The sequence below is a fragment of the Lissotriton vulgaris genome, chromosome 6 (assembly GCF_964263255.1).
Source record: "Lissotriton vulgaris chromosome 6, aLisVul1.2, whole genome shotgun sequence".
In the NCBI taxonomy this organism is placed as follows: domain Eukaryota; kingdom Metazoa; phylum Chordata; class Amphibia; order Caudata; family Salamandridae; genus Lissotriton; species Lissotriton vulgaris.
In genome coordinates this window covers 792,998,971-793,026,691 of record NC_141694.1, presented here as the reverse complement: position 1 = coordinate 793,026,691, position 27,721 = coordinate 792,998,971, and the positions used below count along the sequence as shown (strand labels likewise).

Genomic DNA, 27,721 nt, shown 5'->3' with positions numbered 1-27,721 from the left:
GTTAGACCCCATAGTCACAGGGTCAAATACGTGCGGGTCCGCTCAGTTCATCAGCCTCCCAATGTCCATAAATCCTCTGTAATTCATCAGACACTGCACTTACCTAACTATCCCCACTGCCAAACATACACATATCACTGTACTCAAATCCCATTAGTTTTTAGTTTTATTTCTCCTTTTCTCAATTACTATGTTTATTTCATGTTGTCCTCTCTACCAATTTATTGTAAAGCGCTCTGATATCCTTCGGGATCTTGTTCGCTCTATATAAAACTTTATAAATAAAATAAATAAATAAATAAAATAAGAAGGCAAGATCATACACTATCCCTTGCTGGATGATAATGGTCAATAAGCCAATATCAATCCTAACAGTCACCCCCGAGAGAAAAAGACAACCGACAATACAATTTGTCATAGATTGTGACACATTCGTAAGGAAAAACAAATTGTTGACTGGAACCCGATACACGCTCATTTGGACGAATCAGTTAGACCAGTCAACTACCGAATTGTGTCAAATAGCTGCGTCGACGCGTTTCAATTGCACTCATATATTTACACCATCTTTATCAAGACAAATGTATAATTTTCTCGATTGGAAATTTGCACAATGTCCCTCAAACCAAGACCATATGAGATAGATAAAAAACTGATTTAGGTCCAAAGCAAATGCTGCTGCTATATGAAATTCCTCACAGAAGGGGCTTTATAACTCATGTATCTAATTGCAGGACATTCGCTTTGTAAAAAAAAAAAATTATCATTTGAGTGATAATCATAACATTTGTTGCACCGTTGATTCCGTCGCCAAAATGTCGGCACCTTAAAACATCTTGAAGACGTCTAAGAATTTGGAAGCTGTCTGCTCTCGCCCTTCACGATGTGGGCCAAAAGGTTAAACAAACGCTACGTCATCTTTTTAATCCCAGGTTATACTTCAATCAATCAATCAATCAATCACATTTATAAAGCGCACTACTCACCCGCTAGGGTCTCAAGGCGCTGGGAAGGGGGGGCCGCTACTGCTCGAAAAGCCAGGTCATGAGGAGCTTCCTGAAGGAGAGATGGTCCTGGGTGAGTCGCAGGTGGGTGGGGAGGGTGTTCCAAATCTTTGTCACCAAGTAGGAGAAGGATCTTCCTCCGGTGGTGGCTCTGCGGACCTGTGGGACGGTGGCGAGGGCGAGGCTGGCGGAGCAGAGCTGGAGGGTTGGCGTGTAGAACGTGAGGCGTTTGTTGAGGTACTACGGTAGTCGTGGAGAGCCTAGTGTGCGTGGGTGAGGAGTCTGAACGTGATCCTCTTGCTGACTGGAAGCCAGTGCAGGTCCCTCAGGTGGGCGGAGATGTGGCTGTGTCGGAGGATGTCCAGGACGAGTCGAGCTGAAGCGTTCTGGATGCGCTGGAGTCTTTTCTGTACTTTGGCCGTGGTCCCCACGTAGAGGGCGTTCCCGTAGTCCAGACGGCTGGTGACGAGGGCCTAGGTGACCGTTTTCCTGGTTCCAGTGGGGATCCAGCGGAAGATCTTACGGAGCATGCAGAGGGTGTTGAAGAAGGAAGAAGTAACAGCGTTGACTTGTCTGGCCATCCTGAGGGAGGAGTCAAGAATGAAGCCCAGGTTGCGTGCGTGGTCCGTGGGCTTGGGTGGGAAACCCAGGGCAGAGGGCCACCAGGAGTCATCCCAGGTGGAGGTGGACGGGCAGAGGATGAGTACTTCCGTCTTGTCTGAGTTCAGTTTCAGACGGTTGAGCTTCATCCAGTCCGCGATGTCTTTCATGCCGTCCTGAAAGCTGGCTTTGGCGGAGGCGGGGTCGTTGGTAACAAGCCCTTCATTTACTTGGGCTTGGTATAAAGCGCGGTCACTACTAGAACTTTCCTGGCACCCGGCCTGCCATGAGACATGCACTTCCATAAAGAGATCTGAAACTGAACATCATCCATCTCAGGTTCTCTAAACCATTCTAGAGTATGTGAAATAAATTACTGAACCTCATCATTACTTGAACATTTTTCTTTAAGATACCCAAGTTAAATTTTAAGTGCCCAAAACTGCCACAATGCGTGTGTAAATAGTCAGTCTTGAATCTCAGGACCAGGAGAATTTCACTTGAGCAAATGTAATGTTAGGGGTCTTCAGAAATGTATTTTTGTCGAGGGCTGAATTAAATAGATTTAGAGAGTGGGAAAGGAGAGGGAATAGGCTGACATTGAACCAGATTGCAGTGAAGTGTTTCCCCACAGAGAAAAAAAATCTAGAAAAAAAGACAAGATAGAGAGAAAAAGAGGGAAGGAAAGAGAACTAAAAAAAGAAAAAGAAAAAGATAACAAAGTGAAAGAGAGGAAGAAAGAAAGAGAAAGAAAGTCAGGGAGAGAAAGAGTCTTTAGGTGAAAATGTTACATTTATTTTTTTTAAAATTGTATCGTTTTACATTTACACTGTGCTCTCTAATGGTCCATGTATATTTAAATTCCTATTTTGACTGTTCCACATCATTTCTTAATGTGGAGTAGATATTGTTCGCTAGATTCTTAGGAATCTCTGCTTTTTTATCTTCTGCCTGGAGATTTTTTTTAACTCTATCCTGTTCGCCTGGGAGAGAGAGAGAGCAATGCTTGAGGCCTATTTTCATCAGCTTGATCATGATTCTGCTCTGTCAACCATGAGGTCTACAAATTTTCCAGCAGTCTGGAGATGCTCCTCTCAAGCTTCTTCTTCCCTTGACAGAATCATTGCTACACGGTACTAAAAATATTACAGACAGAGAATCCCAATATAGTAAAGTACCTGTAACGTAGCCATTTCTCACAGACAGCAGCGCTCGTTCTGTTGCTATATTTCATGACTTTAATAATTCAATTTAAAAATTGCAATTGTAACTAACTGAACTGTGTTACTATTTGACTATGTATGTATGTATGTAGGTGTACTTATAGAGCGCAGTCCTGTCACCCAAAGGGCATCCTGGTGCTTGAACTTCGGGCGTTCACACTTTTCACTGCTCAAATCTTTCTAGGAAAGAGATACATTTTTAGCGCTTTCCTGAACGGAAAGTAGTCCCTATGGCTTCTCAAGGAGAGTGGCAGGGAGTTCCAGAGTTTGGCCGCTGCAACACTAAATGAGCGGCCACCCATCCTGACTCTCTGAAACCTCGGGACCACAAGCAGTTGTGCCGAAGAAGAGCGGAGGGGCCGCGAAGCAGAGTACCAGGGAAACATATTCTGCAAGGGCACTGGACCCTGTTGATGTACTGCCTTAAACACCAGGCACGCCGCTTTATACAGTACACACAGGTGTACCGGAAGCCAGTGTAGATCACTTAAAGCTAGGGTAGAAGAGCTAAAGTTAGGGCGGGAAAGAGCCAACTTGGCGGCCATATTCTGCACCCGTTGTAACTTCCCCAGCAGGTTTTTTGGGGCCTCCAGAAGTAGCGCATTACAATAGTCTAAACAACTTAGTATGGTCCCGCGAACTACTTTTGGCCTGGCCTGGGCGGGGAGAAGGGGCAGAACTTTACGCAACATGCGTAGCAGCATCATGCACGTAGAGATGGTTTTATTAACGTGCATGTCAAGCTGTAAATTTGGGCCGAAGATCACCCCCAAGTTACGAGCTGATTCCGCAGCCGACACTGGCTCAAGAAAGGTGGCAGGCCAAAAGTTCTCTGGAAGTACCCGCGGGATCCGGTCTATGGAGCAGTAGAGCACCTCCGTCTTTGTGCTGTTAAATTGTAAGGAGTTGGCCCGTAGACAGTCCGCTGTAGCTGCCATACAGCGATGAAATGTCTCCAGCGGAATCGCATTGTTTCCTTCCAGAGAAAAGACCAGCTGGGTGTCATCGGCGTAATTAAAAGCCGAGACACCAAAAGATTTTATAAGCTGGACCAGGGGGCGGAGGTACAGATTAAAAAGTATAGGGCTGATGGCCGAGCCCTGTCGGACCCCCTGCCCTACTTTCCGTGGCTCAGAACGGAATGGAGGAAGCGAAACCAACTGCTGCCGGCTGCCAAGGTAGGATGTTAGCCAGTCTCTTGCACCCTCTGTGACCCCACACTCCTCCAATCTCCTGATAAGGGTCCGATGGCAAACCGTGTCGAACGCGGCCGACATGTCGAGCAGCACTAAAAAGGCTGCCCGACCACTGTCGACACGCGAACGAAGATTGTCCAGTACGGTTACCAGTGCGGTCTCCGTCCCGTGCCCAGGGCGGAAGCCAAACTGTGCCTCATCGAACCATCCGATTTCCTCCAGGAAGCCAGAAAGTGAGCGGGTCACCCATTTTTCCATGATCTTAATAGGAAAAGGGAGCAAAGAGATTGGCCTATAGTTGGAAAGACAGGCAGGGTCCAACGTTGGTTTCTTGAGCAGAGGTGACACTACTGCTAGCTTCCAACACTCGGGAACAGATGCCAGCTCCAAAGACTGTAGGCAGATGGAATACAAAGGCTGGAAAGGTTCCGCATGGAAAACCTTCCAGAATTTAGGAGGCAGTGGGTCGAGCGGAGAGCCCGAGGACACCGTATGTGCCAAGCTGCAGAATTCTTCAAAGGAGGGACAAGGAAAAAGTCTTAGTTGGGGTCGACTGGAGAGGATATCCGGAGCTCCCAAACTAAGAACTGGGTCACTCGGCTGGGGTCGACTGGGTGATCCGTCCGGAGCTCCCAGACTAGGGCCAGGGGCGCCCGTCTGGGGTCGACTGGGCGGGCCAACCGGAGCTCCCAAGTCGAGAGCTCCCAGTATGAGAGCTGAGTCAATCGGCTGAGGTCGACTGGGTGATCCGTCCGGAGCTCCCAGACTAGGGCCAGGGGCACCCGACTGGGGTCGACTGAACGGGCTAACCGGAGCACCCAGGCCGAGGGCAGCGGGCAAATAGTTTTTTAAGCCCTCTAAGACTTTGCAGTCTTCTCTTCAAAAGCACCCGCCAGGGAGTCGCACAGGGCCTGCGACGCAAAGACCGTGTTGGCTACACACACGGGGTGGGACAAGTCCCTGACAATTTTAAACAGGGCTTGAGATTTATTAGGCGCCTGGTTCAAGGTGGTTTCCAGAAAAGCCGCCTTAGCCAACTTAATCTGCGCCTTATAGCCCTGCAGTACGAGCCTAAACGAGGCCCTTGCTGAGGTCGAGTACTGCTTCCTCCAAGCTCTCTCAGCGCGTTTGCTAACTATATGTTATTGTGTTTCAAAATCATACAAAAAAGTAATTACAATTGTTGAAGTATGTTATTACATCAGTGTTTCAATGTGTTAAAAGAGATTAACTTTCCTTCAGAGGTTTTTACATCTGAGCTGCTATAGGTACTAATAGTACAGAACTGAAATTACCCTCCCACCCTTATAGTGTATAATTGCTAAAATTTCAAACTATGAGAAAACAAATAGTATTTGCGTCATGTCTAGTAGTGGATGTGGAGTGAATGTGGGATTAATGGGACAGTTTCCCTGGGTCTGTGAATAAAATTGACGGCATACAACATATTTAATTGTATTTATTTGTATTTACAACCACCGGTTTCATACCATGTTTCACCAGTACATAAGAGAGAAGAGCACTCAGAAGTGAACAATACTGGAGCAGTCACAGACACTTGCGAAACAATGTTTTTAGATCTTACCTCAACACAGATAACCCTAGTTAAACTAGTAGAAAGTACCAGATACACACACCATGGCCAGCCAATACAGAGGTGGCCATTTTCCTTTCCAATTCAATTTAACTCCCTCACGAGGAGGATCCCTGCTCCTAAGACCCTGTTTTTAAAAATACTTTCAATTACAGGATAAATGTCAGAGTATAGATGTATTTAGGTAGGCCACCTCACACTCTGTGAATATGTTGTCGAAGCCATTTCCCATTATAACACACATGCACTCTCATTAGGTAAAATATTCACCTCATTAGCACCACATCAGTACTGATTATACCTATCAAAAAGTGAAAGGTGACCAGGTAATATTTGCAAATGGACCACATGCCACTTTGTTTATTAACATTTGATCCTAATGATAACTAAAGAGTGGGAGGTGAATTATGTTACTACCGAGGTCTTCCTTGAGCTCCCTGGCGGAGACCTTCTTCGTGAGGAAGGATGAATATAAAGCAGAGTAGTATCGCGACGAGATCTAACCTGCACTGGCTAGAAAGCTAATCATACAGTTTAGAGCTGGTACTCTGCAACTGCATACATTTACTGTCTGCTGGGCTCCCACAATAAGAACAATAGTGCAAGTATGCCCATGCTGTGGAACCTCGCCTGAATCAGGGGTACATGTCCTTTTTTTCTTTTGTCCAGCTTAAATGAAGGTCAGAGCCAAATGGATAATTCTGGTCTGTCACAGTCTAGGACCCAGGCAGCATTTGAAAGTGTACAAGATTCTGCAAACTGATACAAATCAATATATAGTTTTTGCTGTTTCTAGGGTCCTATATTCTATGTGGCGAATCAGGTATAAATGTAGTTCCCCAGCAACCCACGCAAGTGACATAGAAGCTGAGGCAAAATACCACTAGCTGTTCATTTTCATGTTCATTAGGAGTCATGCCATAGTTGACGTCTTTCTCCTTTCCCTGCTAAAGTCACACTTTATGAATGTGGGGCTAACTCAGCACTTTCCCTATCTTTTACACAGTCTTTGACATGCCGTATAAAGTTATCGTGACAGAAAGTTCCCGTCTGATCGGTGGTATATTAAAATGTTTTTTAGATAACATTTTTACTGATTGTTTTTATTTATATGTATTTTATAATATTTTTATTGATTTGGCTTTTTTTATCTGTTCTTTTATGGCTGTATGCCGAAATAAAGATTTGATGGATGGAGTTATGTTACAAATATGATATATATGTAAATAAATGTAAATGTCAAGGTATTTGTAGAGCGCACTGTCACCAAGCGGTTTCCTGGCGCTATTACTCATACCGCTGTGGGACCCTTCCTGGCTTTCCCTGTGAAGTGTCCACTCCTGGGCACCCCCAGGGTGAAGCCAGGCATCCTAGCGCTGTTGGGGCCGGTGTGGAGGTTAAGCAAGCTATTGCCCAGAGTTGCAGCGTGGGGCCCATGATTAGAATAGGCACCAAGGCGAGAATTGTCAGGTCCGAGGAAATTGAGCGTAAGACTCGCCGAGGCGGGAATTGAACCCTGGTCCCGGGCCAGAACTCTGCATCAGGGTCTGCCGCTCCAACCATTGAGCCACACTCCTCCACAATATTAAAACGTATGCAGAAATGCAACAGATGCACAATTGTTTAATTTCTGTGGCCCTGATAATTGGTTAATGTGTTTCTTATTGACCATTATATATAGAAACAGAAGACTGTCTTACATAGTGGTCTCTATCTTTCTGATTCACTAACCTCCTACATATCAAAGCAATAATATATGCTAGACAGCAATTTGTTAACAAAATGAATAATCATAGGGGCATACCCATAACGCACCTCTTAGGACTGTATTTAAAGTAGCACTAACCCCCTGAACTCATATTAACTTTATTCATAGTATTTTTCTCTGTTTTACTCCCATAGGTGAAGCTTTCAGAAAAAGATAACCACGCTGTATTAAGAACAATCCAAATTGCTCATGCCGAGAACGAAACATCAAGTTTGCACTCAGAATTGGATGCAGCCGCCATACAGGTCAGTGCAATCCTTGTTATTACCATTTATCCATATTTGCACAAAATTTAGATCTGTACTAAAGAATTTCATCAAAATGTGTACTGATTGCACCCTTGGCATGTACTTGATGTTATCCCCAAAGTAATGTCTTTCTCTCTATTGAATAGTCCCTGAGAAAAACAAAGTGACTTTATATTACAATTGTGGATGCATGTTTCCTGCATTTTTATAAAGGTTTATAAAATATGCCTAATGCATACCATGCTCTGGCCTTGTGGCTTAAATCTGTAAACAACTACCAAAGGTCACTCACAAACATAAAGACAGACACATTGACTCAGTCAAAATAGTTGGTAGTGCAGGGAAGTGGATTCTAACCTGTGACACCCACTAGGTTTTTACTTCTGGACTTTATTGTTAGAAATTGGGTTACTGGTTGACTAAGGTGTGAGTCCTGGTCAGACAGCAACCACAATCCCAGCCAGGATAAGGCACAAGCAAACCCCCAAATTAACCTGTGCTCACCCCCAGATAACTGGCACAGAACAGTCAGGCTTAACTTAGAGGCAATGTGTAAAGTATTCATGCAACACTTCAAACAGTAAAACAGTGAAAACATCAAACACAAAGTATTCCACATCAGGTTAGAAGATCTGAGCAAAATGTAATAAATAAAACAAGACCAAAATAACAAACATTCAATCAGTAGAACCAAAGTTGTCCATTTTTAAGACCTTTGGTGCTAATAACGCCTGTGCGGGAGAATTAATCAGTCGGTTGGTCTGTGCGAGCTCAGCTCGTCATGAGCACAGCTCCACTGTGACTCATGACGAGCACAGCGGTGCCACGGACTCCCCCCCCCCCCTCCGCAGCAAAGGGGTTAAGGAATATACTGCAATATAGGGCCCGATGCAGGACGGCAAATACCGGTCAGTAACGGCCGATTTCGGACGTTACCGACCGGTATTTGCAGATGGATATGTAGGGGCCTGAAAATGTAACTGTTAGAACTGGGGGTCTCTAGTTAGCAGAGGTAGGTACCACTGTCCAAATAGGGACCCTTGCTTCTAGTCAGGGCAAGGAGATAACCCTCTAGATAACCCCTGCTCGCCCTCTAGGTAGCTTGGCCTGAGCAGTCTAGGCTAACCAGAGGCAATGCGTAAAGTATTTGTACCAACACTCACAGTAACACAGTGAAAACACCACAAACTGATTCCACAACAGTTTAGGAAAATAAAGATAATTATTCTAAACTACACAAGACCAAAACGACAAAAATCCAACATACACAGTTCAAGAATATGGTTTCAAAAGAGTTCTTCAGGTTGTAATCAAAGTTCTTTAAGTTGCGTTAAAATAATCCACAGATGCGTGAAAAGTTCACAGTTGCGTCACGTTTACTCACAGTACCTTTTAGATGCAACAAAGTTCCACAAGCAGGAAGCTGGTGCGGTGGAAAACAAGCGATGCGTCACTCCTGAGACCCTGGGGAGGCGATGCGACAGCCCCGCTGCAGCAGCGGGCGTGTTGCGACGAATCCGGTCTGTATGGGGAGGAAGGCCACTTGTATGGATTCCGATGCGTAGGTTCCGTAGGAAGTCTGTTCTCGCAAAAGGCACGATGCGACAATCTCGTAGAGGCTGCGACGATCTCCAGGGCGACGATGCGCGATCCAGCAGTGATCCTCTCTCTCGCAGCTCCTCGATGCGATGGTTCTGCGACGATGTTCGCAGCGACGTGATGCGGTCCGCAAGCAAGCGGTGCGGTGATCTCACCCAGCGACGACAGGTTCTGCGACGACACTCGCAGCGATGTTCGATTCTCCCGCACCGGTCTGGTGCGTCCCGCAAACGAAGGATGCGACGGCTCTGGCAGCGGCGTCAGGCACTGCGACGATCTCGACCTTCGTAGCGGCGGGAAACTTCTCGCACTGTCGGGGATGCGCTCCGCAAGCGAACGATGCAACACTTTTCAATTTCAAAAGTCTCTCAAGCTTAGTTTCAAGCTTCCCAGCTCAGGTACAACTTCCAGAGGCCCCACAACTGGATCAAGCACTCTAGGAAGGACAGACCTCTCTCAGCAGAGTTCAGGGAAACTGGGGGTGAAGTCCTTTTGTTCCTGGGACTTCAAAAACAGGGAGCCAGCTCTTCTCAGGCCCTTGGAGATTCCTTCAAGACAGGGGACACAGCACACAGCAAAGTCCTTCCCCTCTCCTTGGCAGCAAAGCAACAGCAGGTCAGTCCAGCAGAGCAACAGCAGGACAGTCTTCCTTCTTCAGAGTCAACTTTCTCCTTGGCAGAGGTTCCTTCTTGATTCCAGGATGATCTAATTTTCTGTTGTCAGGGGTCCTGTACTTATACCCCTAAAGTCTTTGTTCTCTCTGTGCATGTGGGCCCTGAGCCCGGTCTGAACCAGTTCTGGGTGGATCCTGAGCACTTTGTTTTGCTGGCTGCATCTTTCCTTTCAGAGTGAGGGGCAGGGTCCTCAGCCGCCCTGCAGGAGGTAGAGGCAGCATTGTGGCAGGCAGGCACAGCCCTATTCAGCCCAGGTGCTAACTCCTCCCACCACTCAGGTTGCAATGGCATTCATTCAGCCTAGTGCTGACTCATCCAGCCTCTGGGGGAATTCTCCAGCCCCTGTCACTCACAAACCAGACAGTCGATACACAAACAGGCCCAGGCACACAGAAGGGTCAGACAAGAGAACAGCAACTTTCTAAAAGTGCTGTTCTCAAACACAGGATTTAAAAACCACCTTTCCTAAAAGATGTGTTATTAAATTCTGAGTTCAGGGATACTAGATACTTATGTCCTATCTTGTTCCTATGGGAAGAAATGCTGTTAACCACTGTAGCCAGCATCCCCCATGTTAACCTATGGAGCAAGATAGCCTTACAATAGTGAAAAACGAAAATGGCTGTAATTCACTACCAGAGCATGTCACCTGCACTAGTACATGCTCTACCTTTCACATACACTGCACCCTGCCCAGGGGGTACCTTGGGCCTTCCATAGGGGTGACTGATGTGCACGAAAAGGGAAGGGTTAGGCCTGGTCAGTGGGGACACTGACCAGGAGGACATGGCAGTTCTAAACTGCCCATAGGCACTGCAGTGGCAGGCCTGAGACACCATTTTTAGAGCTACTCCTGTGGGTGGCACAATCAGTGCTGCAGGCCCACTAGTAGCATTTGTCATCACCAGCCCTGGCACACCCAGTGTACTTTACTAGGGACTTCATGGTGATACAAATATGCCAAACATGTATATCCAATCAGAATAACAATTTACATAGGGAGCACTTACACTCTGGCACTGATCAGCAGTGGCAGAGTGTCCAAAGCATCTAAACCAGCAAAAACGAATCCAGCGCAGCATCAAAAAATACAGGAGGCAGAGGCAAAAAGATAGGGGTAATCACGCCAAAGATGCCAGGTCTAACACGTGTCCCCTCCAGCTGAAAGTGGGGAGAACTACCCACCCTCTTGGGAGTTCTCTTCACTAAGGCGGAAAAACCTGGACAGATCATCAGCGTTGGCGTGTTCTGTACCAGGGCGGTGTTCCACCGTAAAGTCCATTCCCTGTAGGGAGATGGACCACCTCAACAGTTTTGGATTCTCGCCCCTCATGTGCATTAACCATCTGAGGGGTCTGTGGTCGGTCTGAACACGGAAGTGAGTCCCAAACAAGTAGGGCCTCAACTTTTTCAGAGCCCAGACCACAGCAAAGGCCTCCCTTTCAATCGCACTCCACTTCTGTTCCCTGGGGAGTAGCCTCCTACTAATGAAAGCTACTGGCTGGTCTCCATTCTCCTCAGTGGCTTGTGAGAGTACTGCTCCCACACCATACTCTGAAGCGTCCGTCTGAACTATGAACTCACTGGAAAAGTCAGGTGCCTTGAGCACCGGTGTTGTGCACATCGCAGTTTTCAGGGCATCAAAAGCAGTTTGACAGGCGTCAGTCCAGTCAACTCTTTTGGGCAACTTCTTGGAAGTGAGTTCTGTCAAGGGGGCGACAATGGTGCCATATCCCTTGACAAACCGTCTGTAATACCCGGTGAGTCCTAAAAAGGCTCTCACCTCTGTTTGGGTCTTGGGGGGCTCCCACGCCAGAATGGTATCAATCTTAGCCTGTAGGGGCGCCACCTTGCCGCTCCCCACCTGGTGTCCCAAATACACCACAGATCCCTGCCCTATCTGGCACTTGCTGGCCTTGATAGTGAGGCCTGCCTTTTGCAGAGCCTTCAACACTTCACAGAGGTGTTGCAAGTGTTCCTCCCACGTGGAGCTGAACACCGCAATATCATCCAGGTATGCGGCACTGAATTCCTCCAGCCTGGACAGTACCTGGTTAACCAGTCTCTGGAATGTGGCAGGGGCATTCTTCAACCCAAAGGGCATGACACGGAACTGGAAGTGCCCCTCTGGCGTTGAAAATGCTGACCTCTCTTTGGCCCCATCAGTTAAGGCAATCTGCCAGTACCCGGAAGTCAAATCAAATGTACTGAGATACTGAGCAGCTCCCAACCGATCCACGAGCTCATCAGCTCTGGGGATAGGGTGTGCGTCAGTCTTCGTGACCGCATTGAGCCCACGGTAGTCCACGCAAAACCGGAGTTCTGGAGGGCCACCGGGGGTAGCAGCTTTCTTGGGAACCAAGACCACTGGGCTAGCCCAGGGGCTGCTGGAGGGCTCAATCACCCCTAGCGCCAACATCTTGGAAACCTCTTCCTTGATGCTGGCCCCGACCTTGTCAGCTACCCTGTAAAATTTTTGCTTCACAGGCAGACTGTCTCCAGTGTCCACATCATGGACGCACCAGTTGGTGACTCGTGGGGTCAGGGAGAACAGAGAGGAGAACTGACCCAACACTTGGCGACAGTCACTCTGCTGTTCTGGGGTCAGGGTGGGCGAGAGGACCACACCATCCACTGACCCATCTTGCTCTTTAACTGCCAGGAGGTCAGGGAGAGGATCACTATCCTCTTCCATTCCTGCATCTGTAGCCATGAGCATGGTTACTTCAGACCTCTCAAAGTGTGGTTTGAGGCGGTTCACATGCAAGACTCTCAGGGGCTGCCTGGGAGTCTTCAGGTTAACCAGGTAGGTTACCTCACTCTTCCTTTCCACCACCTCATATGGCCCAGACCACTTGTCTTGGAGCGCGCAAGGCTCCACTGGCGCCATCACCCACACTTTCTGCCCAGGTTGAAATTCGACCAGAGTGGTATTCTGGTCGTACCATCTTTTCATTTCTTCCTGGCTTGCTTCCAGGTTCGCCTGAGTGAGTTTCCTGAAGCGTTGTGTCTGGTTGCGGATGGCCAGCACATAGCTGAACACATCCTGGGGGGTTTTCCCACGGGACTTTTCCCAACCCTCCTTCACCAGTGAGAGAGGTCCTCTGACAGGGTGGCCATACAGGAGTTCAAAGGGACTGAACCCTAAGGACTTCTGAGGCACCTCCCTGTAGGCAAACAACAGGCATGGTAACAAGACGTCCCACTTACATCTCATGGGCTCCGCTAGGCCCATAATCATACCTTTCAGGGTCCGGTTGAACCTTTCAACCAGCCCATTTCCTTGAGGGTGGTAAGGAGTGGTGAACTTATAAGTTACCCCACACTCCTCCCACAGAGACTTCATGTACTTAGAGATGAAGTTGGTACCCCGGTCGGAGACCACCTCTCTGGGGAACCCCACACGGGAAAAGATCCCCATCAATGCACGGCCCACCAAGGGTGCTGTGATTGTCCTGAGAGGGACTGCTTCCGGGTACCGGGTGGCATGGTCCACCAAGACCAGGATGAACCTGTTGCCTAAGGCCGTCTTGGGGTCCAGGGGCCCTACGATATCTATGCCCACCCGCTCGAAAGGGGTGCTCACCACTGGGAAGGGTTGAAGGGGGGCCTTCAACTTCATTCCAGTCTTGCCACTAGCTTGACAGGTTTGGCAAGATCTGCAAAAGGAACCAACGTGCTTTCTCATCTGGGGCCAGTGGAAGTGGGTGACAAGCCTGTTTAGGGTCTTGTCTTGCCCCAGATGTCCTGCAAGAGGCACGTCATGAGCCAGACCCATTAGGAAGTTTCTGAAGCGCTCGGGTACCACCAGCACATGGGCTGCACCGGGCTCAGCAAACTTAGGCTCGCTATAAAGTAGGTCACCTTCCCAGTAGATATAGTGATCTCTGACTGCTCCACCTGCTGCCTGATCTACAGCCTGTTGCCACAGATCAATGAGAGAAGGGCATTCCTTCTGCGCCTGGCAGAACTCCTCCCTGGAGGGACCACCTTCTTGCTGCCAATGGGTCAGCTCAGGTAGGTCTCCCAGTTCGGCCACCTGTTCCCCTGTAGGTTCCAGGGCATCCCCCTCAGGTTCTGCTTCCTCCTGGACCGTGGGAACGGCTGGGGCTGGTTTCCCGCGCCCTCTGCCTCTTCCTCTCCTGGCAGGTCTCTGGGCCACTGTTTCAGGCTCCAGTTCTGCTGATTCACCCTTACTGGCTGCCATAGCACGCGTGGTCACGCAGATCCACGCAGGCAGACCCAACATCTCCAAGTGAGTTCTGTGTTCTATGTCTTTCCATGGAGAACTCTCCAGGTCGTTGCCTAACAGACAGTCTACAGGCAAGGCATCACTGACTACTACTTCCAAAAGACCAGAGACTCCTCCCCATTCAAAGGAAACCTTCGCCAGCTTGCAGAGGCGCACTGAGCTGTCAGCTGCCACTACAGGGCGGAGTACGCCAGGGATGATTTGCTCTTCAGACACCCACTGACACCTCACGGATGTCACGCTGGCTCCGGTGTCTCTCAGAGCCTCAACCTCCCTCCCATTGATGGTCACCTTCTGCCCATATTTCTTAGTGTTAGAGGGCAGTAAGGTTTCCTGGACCATCTCTTGGTCTCCTAGAGAGACAAGGGTCATGACTGCTAGCTCCCCCCAGTCACTAGAAACCAAATCTCCACCCAAAGCTACACTAGCTAACGCTGGGGCGGGAGCACCAGTGGGTGCAGGCTTCTTCTTGGGACATTTTGGAGCAATATGGCCCACCTCATTGCAGTGATAGCAGGTAGGGGGACCCTGGTTATTTCTCCTGTCTCTATTGTCCCGCCTGCCCTTAGAGGGCCATGGCTGTTTAGATTTGGGGGGTTGGGAATCCTTTTCCTGGGGACTATTTTGGGGCCCTTGTGAGAACTCCTTTTGGTTACCCTTGTCCCCCCCCCTCTCTTCTGCTGGGGACCCTGCCCACCTTTGGCTGTGGTACCCACAATTCCTTTGTGGACCCTGGTACTGGTCCAGCGGTCCGCCTCCTTAGCAAGCTCAATGAGGCCTGTCAGCTTGCTGTCTAAAAGATGCTGGCGCAGCTCTGGAACACAAAGACTACTCAAGTGCTCCCAACTGATTAAATGCAACAACCCCTTTAAATCAGTTACTTTACTGCCCTTCATCCAACCTTCCAGTGCACGCGAGTACCCATTCACACACTCCATCCAAGTCTCAGACTCTTTCTTCTTCGAGTTTCTAAACTGCAGTCTGTACTGCTCTGGAGTGAGGCCATACCTGAGACATAAGGCCTCCTTCCTATTGGGGTAGGTCATGGCACCTGCCATCTCTAAGGGCTCTAGAGCACTCCTCCCAGAAGCCTCAAAATGTTTCCACAGGCCCGCCCCACACTGCTGATCAGGCACACCATTCATCTTCAATGCAATCTCATACGAAGTGAACCAGGCATAAATATCCTTACTCCTATGGTAATTCTGTACCAGGTCTTTGGTAATATATACTTTACCCCCATGCACTGGCTGCGCGCTGCCACCATTTGAACTGGCATCCACCTCCTTGGCTTTAAGATCCAGTTCTTTCATGCTCAACTCATGGGCCAAAAGCAATTATTTTTCCTCTAGGGCACGGGCCTCTCTCTTGTCTTCAGCTGCCCTTTCTTTCTCCATTTCCAATTGCCTCAGTTTTATTTTCATGACTTCCAAGTCATATTCTCTCATTCTCTGATTTTCTTGTAACTCTTCTGGGGTGAGGCCCCTACTGGAGTGGTTGCTGCCAGCTCCTGAGCCCACTCTGCCCACTGGCAGATCTTTGCCTTGAAAAGCACTTTCTACATCCACAACATTATTTCCCTCTTGTGCCTCCCAATGGACCTTCAAGATTGTCTGCAGCTCCTCCTTTCTGTAGGCGCTCTATATGGGGCACTCAAACTTCTGGCAGAAGCACCTAAGATGCTTTACCGGGTAGGAGTACAAATCTCCAATCGAGAATTCTAAATCTATATCTGCCTCCTCACTGGGTGCCTTCCCATTCAGAGACATGATGCTTTGAAGAGTTACTCAAAAATAGAATCAGAAAATCAAAAACCAGTAGTATGCGGTGGCGTAGTGGTCTGCACTCACTAGTGATGTACACCAATTACTGTGGGTCAAGTACAAATACAAGTTCAAATCCCACCGCCTGACCACCAATGTTAGAACTGGGGGTCTCTAGTTGGCAGAGGTAGGTACCACTGTCCAAATAGGGACCCTTGCTTCTAGTCAGGGCAAGGAGATAACCCTCTAGATAACCCCTGCTCGCCCTCTAGGTAGCTTGGCCTGAGCAGTCTAGGCTAACCAGAGGCAATGCGTAAAGTATTTGTACCAACACTCACAGTAACACAGTGAAAACACCACAAACTGATTCCACAACAGTTTAGGAAAATAAAGATATTTATTCTAAACTACACAAGACCAAAACGACAAAAATCCAACATACACAGTTCAAGAATATGGTTTCAAAAGAGTTCTTCAGGTTGTAATCAAAGTTCTTTAAGTTGCGTTAAAATAATCCACAGATGCGTGAAAAGTTCACAGTTGCGTCACGTTTACTCACAGTACCTTTTAGATGCAACAAAGTTCCACAAGCAGGAAGCTGGTGCGGTGGAAAACAAGCGATGCGTCACTCCTGAGACCCTGGGGAGGCGATGCGACAGCCCCGCTGCAGCAGCGGGCGTGTTGCGACGAATCCGGTCTGTATGGGGAGGAAGGCCACTTGTATGGATTCCGGTGCGTATGTTCCGTAGGAAGTCTGTTCTCGCAAAAGGCACGATGCGACAATCTCGTAGGGGCTGCGACGATCTCCGGGGCGACGATGCGCGATCCAGCGGTGATCCTCTCTCTCGCAGCTCCTCGATGCGATGGTTCTGCGACGATGTTCGCAGCGACGTGATGCGGTCCGCAAGCAAGCGGTGCGGTGATCTCACCCAGCGATGACAGGTTCTGCGACGACACTCGCAGCGATGTTCGATTCTCCCGCACCGGTCTGGTGCGTCCCGCAAACGAAGGATGCGACGGCTCTGGCAGCGGCGTCAGGCGCTGCGACGATCTCGACCTTCGTAGCGGCGGGAAACTTCTCGCACTGTCGGGGATGCGCTCCGCAAGCGAACAATGCGACACTTTTCAATTTCAAAAGTCTCTCAAGCTTAGTTTCAAGCTTCCCAGCTCAGGTACAACTTCCAGAGGCCCCACAACTGGATCAAGCACTCTAGGAAGGACAGAACTCTCTCAGCAGAGTTAAGGGAAACTGGGGGTGAAGTCCTTTTGTTCCTGGGACTTCAAAAACAGGGAGCCAGCTCTTCTCAGGCCCTTGGAGATTCCTTCAAGACAGGGGACACAGCACACAGCAAAGTCCTTCCCCTCTCCTTCGCAGCAAAGCAACAGCAGGTCAGTCCAGCAGAGCAACAGCAGGACAGTCTTCCTTCTTCAGAGTCAGCTTTCTCCTTGGCAGAGGTTCCTTCTTGATTCCAGGATGATCTCATTTTCTGTTGTCAGGGGTCCTGTACTTATACCCCTAAAGTCCTTGTTCTCTCTGTGCATGTGGGCCCTGAGCCCGGTCTGAACCAGTTCTGGGTGGATCCTGAGCACTTTGTTTTGCTGGCTGCATCTTTCCTTTCAGAGTGAGGGGCAGGGTCCTCAGCCGCCCAGCAGGAGGTGGAGCCAGCATTGTGGCAGGCAGGCACAGCCCTATTCAGCCCAGGTGCTAACTCCTCCCACCACTCAGGTTGCAATGGCATTCATTCAGCCTAGTGCTGACTCATCCAGCCTCTGGGGGAATTCCCCAGCCCCTGTCACTCACAAACCAGACAGTCAATACACAAACAGGCCCAGGCACACAGAAGGGTCAGACAAGAGAACAGCAACTTTCTAAAAGTGCTGTTCTCAAACACAGGATTTAAAAACCACCTTTCCTAAAAGATGTGTTATTAAATTCTGAGTTCAGGGATACTAGATACTTATGTCCTATCTTGTTCCTATGGGAAGAAATGCTGTTAACCACTGTAGCCAGCATCCCCCATGCTACCCTATGGAGCAAGATAGCTTTACAATAGTGAAAAACGAAAATGGCTGTAATTCACTACCAGAGCATGTCACCTGCACTAGTACATGCTCTACCTTTCACATACACTGCACCCTGCCCAGGGGGGTACCTTGGGCCTTCCATAGGGGTGACTGATGTGCACGAAAAGGGAAGGGTTAGGCCTGGTCAGTGGGGACACTGACCAGGAGGACATGGCAGTTCTAAACTGCCCATAGGCGCTGCAGTGGCAGGCCTGAGACACCATTTTTAGAGCTACTCCTGTGGGTGGCACAATCGGTGCTGCAGGCCCACTAGTAGCATTTGTCATCACCAGCCCTGGCACACCCAGTGCACTTTACTAGGGACTTCATGGTGATACAAATATGCCAAACATGTATATCCAATCAGAATAACAATTTACATAGGGAGCACTTACACTCTGGCACTGATCAGCAGTGGCAGAGTGTCCAAAGCATCTAAACCAGCAAAAACGAATCCAGCGCAGCATCAAAAAATACAGGAGGCAGAGGCAAAAAGATAGGGGTAATCACGCCAAAGATGCCAGGTCTAACAGTAACAAATCGGTATATTTACCGAATCGGTAAATTTACCGATTCGGTAAAATACCGAATCCGTATATTTACCGAATCGGAAAATCTACATGTAGGTGGCACGGTAATCAGTGCCACAGGCCCTTACCTATTCGTTATTTACCACCAAATACTATTTGGTGGTAAATAACGAATTCCTGTGTACATGCACATCTGTGCATGTACACCTGTGCCATGTGGCACACATACATGCCCTAAGGGCATGTATGTGGGTCACATAGCACACAAGCCAGAATCAGGTGTGCAACAGGGTGTCAAAGTGACACCCTGTCCCCCTTGCAAATTCGGTATTTTTACAGAATCTGTATTTACCGATTTGGTAATTAACATTGATTCCTATGGGCCTCAAGGCCCATAGGAATCAATGACAATTACCGAATCGGTAAATACCGATTCGGTAATTACCAAATCCTACAGAATCGGTAAAAAATACCGCATTTTTAACTACATCTCATTTACCGAATCTAGAATACCGAATCGGTAAAATTCGGTATTCTAGAGTCGGTAAATGAGAATTACCTACATCTAGCCCATAGCTCCTAAAAGCATAAATCGCCAATCACGGCCATCTGGTCGCACTGGAGTGGTTCATCATAAAACGTTCAAGCAGCTGCAATGGAGTGCGAGTCAGATACAGTCCCAGATTAGTCCAGCTGAAGTTTAAGTTTCTCAAGTTTTGTGCTAAGAGTCCCATACGCATTGGAGAGGGTCCCGAGGAGCAAAGAGAGCATCATGGGCAGCAGTCGTGCGTGACGTGAAGAATAGGCCAGGCATCATGGATGGGTGGGATGGAGCTTTGCATAGGCGTTGCCCTGCAGCCTGAAGATGCTGCTCTGCAAAGAGACAGGCTGGAGGCGGCTCACACTGATTTTCGGTGTGAGCAATGCAGTTACTGTGCAATCTAGCTCATTTGATGATGTGAAGAGCCCAAAATCTTGATTACAAGAGCTCTGGAGCCACACCAAGGGTCCACGACCTGAGAGACACCATTTGGGGGTAAGGAACTTGCTGAAGATGGGTCTAGGAGATGTTGGGGAGCAATTTATGTACCTGAGGCTCAGATCAGGAGGCCATCAGACTAGCCATTTGAGTTACTCCGAAGTCCTGGGTTTAAGATAGGTTGCAGGTCCGGTTCTTCTTCCCCAGGCAAGCGGGCCGCAGGTCGGCATAGGAAGGCAGCAGCTACTTAAGAGTAGCAGTCCAGCAGAGTGGCAGTCCTTGGAGCAGCACAACAGACCTTCTTCCTGGCAGATTATCAACAGGTCCAGAAGTGTACTGAAGTAGTGATGTTTGAGGTCCTTCTTTTATATACAGATGTGCCATTAAAGTGGGGAGAAACTTCTAGAGGCATGGTTTTGAAGTACACAGATGCCCTGCCTTCCTGACCCAGACTCCAGACTAACTACAGGGAGTATGCAGCCCTTTATGTTGTGGCAGGACACAGACTATTCAGATGTAAGTGAGGCTGACCCCCACTCCTCCCTCTCATTCTGCCAGTGATGGCCCATCCAGTCACCTCTAAGCTCTCATTGTGTGTGGTTGTCCAGGAGAAATACACAAAACCCAGATGCCAACTACACCCAGTCATATGACCAGAGACAGGATTTTAAATAAGGATTCCAGGCCAACAAAAATGAATTCTGCAAAATTAGGTGTGAAGGCAAAAGGTTTGGGGGTGACCTTGCAGAGGGGGCCAGGTCAACATTTACGAATTTGGAACTCTGCTATGGATGGTATCTCATCTACACCCTGTTAAAATGGATGAGCTGTAAGCTCCAGTGCCCACCTTTTATAACAAGGGTTGAAACATATTTTGTTATAACTACTAAAAATGTGTCGTAAGAGGTTTTCACAGTAAAAGAATAGGCATTGTGTCCACCTAATACATAGTAATTAGCTCCTGGAAGGGATGAAATAGGGTATGTGGGAAGACTTTAGAAGCTTGAAGGTCAGTTAAAAATGAGGTTCTCTAAAACTGGCAAGCTATGGTAATTTAGAATGCATATTTGAGCATAGGTAAGAGACAAGATACATTTTTATAACACTGAAGTGCTGCTATTGGATTTCAATGAACACACCTTATGAGACAATTTGGTAAAAATATTTGATAATGAAATGTGGGTTCTTGAATGTCAGTTATCTTGTTATGTTTTGTGATGTCAAAACAAAAAATGCTACATATTAATTGTGATGTAAGCTCAGGTATAAAACATAACGTTGAGTACTGTTTCCTGGAAATATAAGGTTGAAAACCGCAGTTTCTAATGACCTAGCTAGTTTGATAATTTCAGAAAGTTACTTAAATGAAATTCATGTTTTTATTTTGTTTTCAGCCTTTGGAAAGAAATAGCATTTGTTAAGCCGGTGACGCTTGGATTTACACTTGAATTTCGTGTTGTGACATACATTGAACCTCGCATGTTAAATACATCAAGTGAACATTACCTTCCAAACAGGAACTTTTATTTCCTTTGTTTGGGAAATGAGAAGTCCCTCCTTAGTGTTAAAAGTTATCAGAAATTATAAAACAGAAAGGAATTACACTTGTTAACAGTAACACTCAAAGTGAACCGGGCATGGGAACACAACACGCTACAAAAAAAGTGCATTAAAATAAAGCACAGAAAGGTGGCCTAGAACAGACAGGAACGCAAACACCTGCAGAGGAAAACACATGTGGATAGACGTACACACACACACCTATGCACTAAGAAGAATCTATAATCTAATGTTCTGTCATTATGGATTATTTATAGGCAAACGAAGCAAATGCTAGAGGCCTGCAGCTACAGAAGGAAACCATGGCAACCATGAACCTTGCTGCTCAGATCGTGGAACAAGTCAATGACGCGAAGCACAGTATCCAAGGTAAATAGATTTCTTTCAGGGTCAGTTTAATGTCAAGAATACTTTTGTGAAACCGCTTCTGCGGAAATGTCATCGCTTCACACGCACCACAGTCAAGAAACCGGGAGCAGGCTGACCTAACTGCACTGACGGTGGCGCGTGTGCTTCAGCATGTCAGTTACCAGCATTCTTCTTCCGGGAGGACTGCGAATCCAGCTCGCGCCCTCACCACCTTGCAGGTGCCACGCCTCCCACCAGCTCCACAGCGGGTTAATGTTAATGTTTTATTGTAAGGCTGCCCTGTTTTTCGGGACTGGAAGGAAGCTGAGCTGACTGAAATATAATGGCATTTTTTGTTTTCTTCGTGAACTGAAAGGCCGCCTTCATATTCAGCCAATGCAAATTGCCCAACCAATTTCGCAAACAGAGAGAAATGTGCGCTCTCCGTTGAATGTTTGACAGCATATCTATGCCCTACATCCCAGGTTACGTTATATAATATACGTTATTTTACTCCATGATATTCTGCGTTACGTCACGTTATGTTTTTTGTTAAGCTATGATGTGCACTATGAACAGTGAAAATTGTATGTTGCTCACGGCCTAGCATGGTAAAACGCCAAGAAGTAATTACATCTAAAAGAGTAATCCTGGGGGCGTGGCCAAGATGGCGACCTGAACGGACGCAGGATCGCATGGCTCCCCGTCCCTGAACCCCACCTAAGCTCCTAAAAGGTACACAAACCCCCTAAAATCGGCACCTCTAGTCCCGCCGCGGAGGGGAAGCTGGCCCCAGCCGGAATCTGGTGAGATGGGACGGGTCTGGAGGCAGCGGAGGTCCCCTCAGGGACAGGCGACGGACCGGAGAGCGGCAGTAGCAGGGTCCAAGTGCCGGCACCAGAAGCGCTGCGGCTCGCAGTGGGAAAGCCCGAGATCTCAGGGAGTGCTGGGACGGTCCAGGTGGGCGCCCTCTGGGTGAGGCGCCAAAATCAAAGCCTCTGCTTTGGGCCTAAGCTGGGCTGGGGGCGGAACCCTGTTGGGACCCTGGAGTGGTGAGGCACAGCAGCTGGCAGTAACCCGCACCCCGGAGCAGCGGTGGGAGGCAGCAGGCCGCCGGCGCAGCGGCAGGCCCCAAACGCAGGAGAGGTGGTGAGGTGCGGCGCTCCGAGCAGCGAGGCATGAGGCGAGCACGAAAATCGAGGCCACTGCTCTGGGGCCTATATAGGTGGCATCACCACCGTGCCGCAATTGGCATGAGCAGAGCGACCATCCCAGCGTTTTGGGGTGGCACAGAAGGCCCTCACCCTAGCGACAGCCTTGCCAGCAGTTTGGCTACATCGAGGGGCCCCCTGGCAGGTGAGGAGTGGCACGGGAGGAGCGGCAGTGCATAACAATGGGCCACAGTGCTGGCTACCCGCAGGGCGGAGAGAGCGTGGCCACCTGGGGATCGGAACCTGACCTAGCTAAGTGGACTCTGTTACTGTGGGACGCAGCCCTTGCCCCCCGCTTGTCCTGAGGGGCCTGCTGGGAGGAGCAGTGACGGGGGTCCGGGAGGACTCCGGGAGTCGGCACGGGGGTGCCGGCGCAGCCTGGCACTGAGGGCCCGCCCTGAAGAGCAGAGGTTGGAGGGGTCGCTGCCCGAGAGACCTGCCCAGAAAGCTTAACGGAGCAAAAGAGAGGCCTGGTGGGGCTGAATGGTGGGGGCCCGTAGCGCCCTGGAGCTGCAGTGCTGAAGGCGTATCTAGACAGGGGCCCTGGCTGGTTATAGGGCCACACAGACTGTTCGCTATTCCCCCACAGAGGCCACTGAGGGGCCACTAGTCCTGACTGGGATCTGCGCGGGGCGCCTGCCCTGAGAGCGGTCACTCTCTCCGGAACACTTGGAGCTACACGTGGGTCTACTTCTCCTGGGGGCTCATTGTCCGCACGGCGTGGCGCTCGAGGAATGTGTGGAGGGAGACTCTTGGCGGCCATGAATCGCAGGGGAGGCTGCACCATCACCGACATGTTGACCAAAAGCACCCCTAAAGTGGAGAAAAGCCCTGCGTCGACTGTACTGGCGGGGAACGCTAATGGGCAGGAGGGCGATGGAGCCCCCATCACCAAAGCTTTCCTGGAGTCGCTGTTCAACTCCCTGAGAGAGGATTTTCAAACCCTCAAGCAAGATAAGGCAGGGGAGTACAGAGAACTGCGTTGCGATGTCGATGGTCTTGGAGAGCGTGTAGTGGCAATGGAGAACGCAGATCGCAACAGGATCGAGGAAGTTGAATTCCTGCAACAAGAAATCATCCGTCTCCACGAGCAGCAGACCGATCTGCAGGCGCACGCTGAGGATCTTTAGAATCGCTCCCGACGCAATAACATACGGGTCAGAGGCGTGCCATCCAAATCCGAGGGTGACAACATCACCGTCTACCTGCAGCGATTGTTCCGGGAAATCTTGGGAGAGCCCGTGGACTTCGAGATTCACATAGACAGAGCACACAGAGTAGGCCTGGCGCGCCGGGCACCAGCCCCACCTCCGGACATTCTAGCCTTCCTACCTGACTACCCCTTAAAGGAATGCATTCTAAGGGCGGCGCGCCACAAGCAGAACCTCACATTCCAGGGACACTCTGTGGGGTTGTTCCAGGATCTAGCGACAATTACCTTACAAAAAAGGAAGGCCTTTAAGGCAGTCACAGAGTTCCTACGGAGCAATGGGATCCCATACTCCTGGGGCCATCCCTTTAGACTTATCTTCAAATGGAAGGGAGCCCTCCAGCAACTTCGGTCCCTGCGGGAAACGAGTAACCTGCTGGGCATCGACCACGAAGAAGAGGCAGGGGAGGAGCGGACCCCTGCGCACTCATCTCAACGAACCACCCCGGTCTTCCCGGGATGGTTGGCAACAGGTGAGACGCCAACGCTCGTCCAGAAGAAGCCTTAAGCTGGATCCCATGACCATGGCACTGGAGCAAGCAGCAGAGATACAGGAAGTCTCCAAAGACAAAATAGAGGGTCCTTGAAGCAGCAAGTGGGAGGGGACCTGTTTTGCCTTGCCAAGGCATGGGGCGGGGGCGGGACGGGGGGCCAACGAGGTCGCCACTGCCACATACTCCCTCATACGGTAACATTACCACTGGCCTGGACTGAGTTTGTATAGGCCTGGGACTATGACTGCTAGTTGGGGGTTCACAGTTGGGGTTCGGGAGGGGGGTTTTGGGAGTTTTGGGGGGGGGAAGGGGAAGGAGAGAGGGGGGACGTCCAGTGCTCTGTACTTGATTGCAATGCCCAGCTTTGCCGTTTAAGCCGCCAGCATGACCGGCCTACCATTGCCCACCCACACACATATCTCGCGCCCCACCAGGCTTGGTGACTAGCGTGTCCGATTTCTATGTAAAACATGCCGCCTACAATCTTTAAGATACTGACCCTTAACGTATGGGGTCTAAACAATCCTGTTAAGCGGCGTGGGATTTTGTCCCACTTAGAACATACACAGGCAGACATCTGCCTAATGCAGGAGACCCACTTGCTGGCCCACGACTGCCATAGGCTCCGCTCACGTAAATTCCCAACTCAATTCTTCTCCTCTGGCCCCACTAAGACTGCAGGTGTGGCGATCCTGGTGGCACGACATTTTAAAGGGGAAGTCCTACATAAGAGTGCAAAGCAGAGGGGGAGATTGCTAGCGTACCACTTTGCTCTGGGGGGCCTCACGTTTACGATTGGGTCGCTCTATGGCCCTAACGAGGGCCAGGAACGATTTCTCCACTCAGTCCTTACAGACATCACAGACACACCAGATAGGCATATTATACTGGGGGGGGGGGGTTTCAACATGGTCTTTGACACGGTCCTGGTTAGTTCTGCCCAAAGCACTCACCAAGCTGGAGCGCTTTCTTTCAGTTGCACTGACCGGATGACAGAGCTGGACCTCCATGATCTTTGGCGCCGCGCTCATCCACACGATAGGGAATACTAGTATTATTCCAATGCACACAAAACTTACGCCAAGCTAGACCATCTCTTAGTCTCTGGCCCAGTTTGCACTTTATCCACTTCGACAGAGATAGGGGTAATCTCACTCTCGGACCATGCACCAGTCACTACCACACTCACTTTACCACCAGCATCATATCCTCCCAGGGTGTGGCGTCTTAGAGACACGTTACTGCATAAGAAAGAGGTGGTGAAACACATTCAGGACACTATCCAAGACTACCTGTCCCACAACGCTAGCTCTGACACGACTCTGGCGACACAATGGGCGGCCATGAAGGCGGTCATCCAGTGGGAATTTTTGGCTCTTTCCTCCGCTCAGAATAGGGAACGGCAACACAAGCGTGACGAGCTCACGCAGCGTGTTCATGAACTTGAGCAAATGCACCAACGAACTGGGGCACCCAGAATTAGGAAGCAACTCAAAGTCGCACTGCAACTCCTAGCAGCTCTGGATATGGACCGTGCGGAGTTCGCAGCCCTGAAGCTGCGACATGCCTATTACACCGGAGGGGACAGATGTGGCCGCCTACTGGCGAATAGACTCCGAGTTGCGCGCCAACAACAGACGGTCAAAGAGCTCTCCTGCTCTGATGGGTCCACAGTCACAGAGGATGCCCAGATCGTGGAAACTTTCCGCAACTTTTACGCTACCCTTTATACAAGCAGCCCGTTGGCCGACTCGGCGGCGTCCGAATACCTGGACTCAGTCACACTCCCCTCTCTAGCACCTTCCCAATCGGAATATCTTGAAAGGGATATCTGTATTGGGGGGCGCTAGAGGGCGCACTTGCAATATGGCCGCACATATGTGAGGCTCTTGCTGCCTGGAATAGATATCCTTCGTTTATCCTAATTATTTGTCGTCTGCGCCGCCAGTGTCCGTGTGATGTGATTGGGGAGGACCTCGTGCACCCTCGTCTTGAGTTTGGTGCGAATCCACCGCTGCTGTCCAGAGCTACGGGAGTTTGAAGTTCCGCCCGTGTGGCGGCCTGGGCCCGTCCGGACCTGCTGGCCGGCTTGCTGTGTTACTGTGGGCCGCGGCGCACCACGAGGCGTGTGGGCCCCGCTGTGCCTTCTCCTGCGGAGCTGCCGGGCGCCCTTTTGCGTTGGACGCCTCGGCTCATCTCGGTGCTGTGAGGCAGCTGTCGGACCAACGAGACGCCTGCTGGACATCCCCTGCGGCATCCTTGGGATCGGGCTGCCCTGCGCTGCGGGAGCCAGTCCCTGTTTCTCCCCATTGCCGCCGGCAGACCCGGCGGTCGTGGAAGCTGAGGCCGGAGTGCGATTCAGGTGAGGCGGGGTGGTTTCACTGCCCGCTCCTGCCCCTGATTGCACTTGCCGTCTATGGACACCCTCTCCTGCTGCTTACCTGTTCTCTGGGTGGTTGGCTCCTCTACTCTACGCTCCTCCGCGCTGCCGATCGTGCTTGGCCTCGGATACGGACCCCACCTGCTGTGCTGCAGCGCCATTGGTGAATTGGATTGGACTGTGGAGCCTGTGGTTGTGGAGAGCTCACACTTGCTCCGTGTACCGCTGGCTCAGGGGGCCTCTAATGATCATGAGCGACCTGCTCTGGACTTCCCTTACCTGGACTATCACAGAGTGGTGGCTAGTGCTGTGTGGTGGTGCTGCGAGTCCCTGTCACGTTAGGAGTGCCCACTGTCTGAGGCATTGCTGCCTGTCATGTGTCTCCCATGCTGCATTGAGCTGGCTGCCGCCTCTTGGTGAAAGACCTGCGACTAAGCACTACGCTTCTTGGCTTGGCTACACCCCGCAACTCTGAAGTACTGATTGCTGGAACTGGGGGTGGTTCCCAGTGCTGTGCTATTGCCTTTACTGCTCATGTTCTTCCCTTCCGCCGCTCCGGCCATTGCATGTGACCTGATGGTCAGAGCCCTGCTGTGGTGGAACAATCCTGCTGCCTTCTCCTGTTGACCATCCCGCAGGGAGTGCGTGGTGCGCAGCTGAAGGGGGCGCTCTTACCCTGGTTGGTGTGGAGACTGCGACCACTTTTGGACTGCCACGTCATATTAGTCCTTGTGTTGGATTACTCCCGATCTCTGGCCATGGGTAAGCCTGACCACAAACAACCGAAGTTGTCTTTCGACTCTCTGGTGGCCAAGAGGAGTTCCCGGGGCACGCAGGATGCGGGGGGCTACCGCTCTCCCTCTACTGTTCCGGACACTGTTCCTCAATCTGCAGCCCCGGAGTTTCAGCAAATGATGCAGGAAATGCGACAGGGGTTCGCCACCATAGTGGATAAAGTTGATAAGCTCTCATCACGAATGGATGCAGTGGTGCAAAAATTGGACGTTCACAAGGAGCGGATCAC

The 27,721-nt window shown here is 49.9% G+C and overlaps 1 protein-coding gene across 1 annotated transcript in view; it reads left to right on the top strand.

Annotated features, from left to right (window-relative positions):
* LAMA4 (laminin subunit alpha 4) overlaps positions 1-27,721 on the top strand; it is a 583,946-nt gene that overhangs the window by 276,660 nt on the left and 279,565 nt on the right. Inside the window, exons 10-11 of the mRNA XM_086926829.1 lie at positions 7,520-7,630; positions 21,312-21,423. Coding sequence (XP_086782955.1) covers positions 7,520-7,630; positions 21,312-21,423 — 223 coding nt within the window. The remainder of the gene's footprint in view (positions 1-7,519; positions 7,631-21,311; positions 21,424-27,721) is intronic.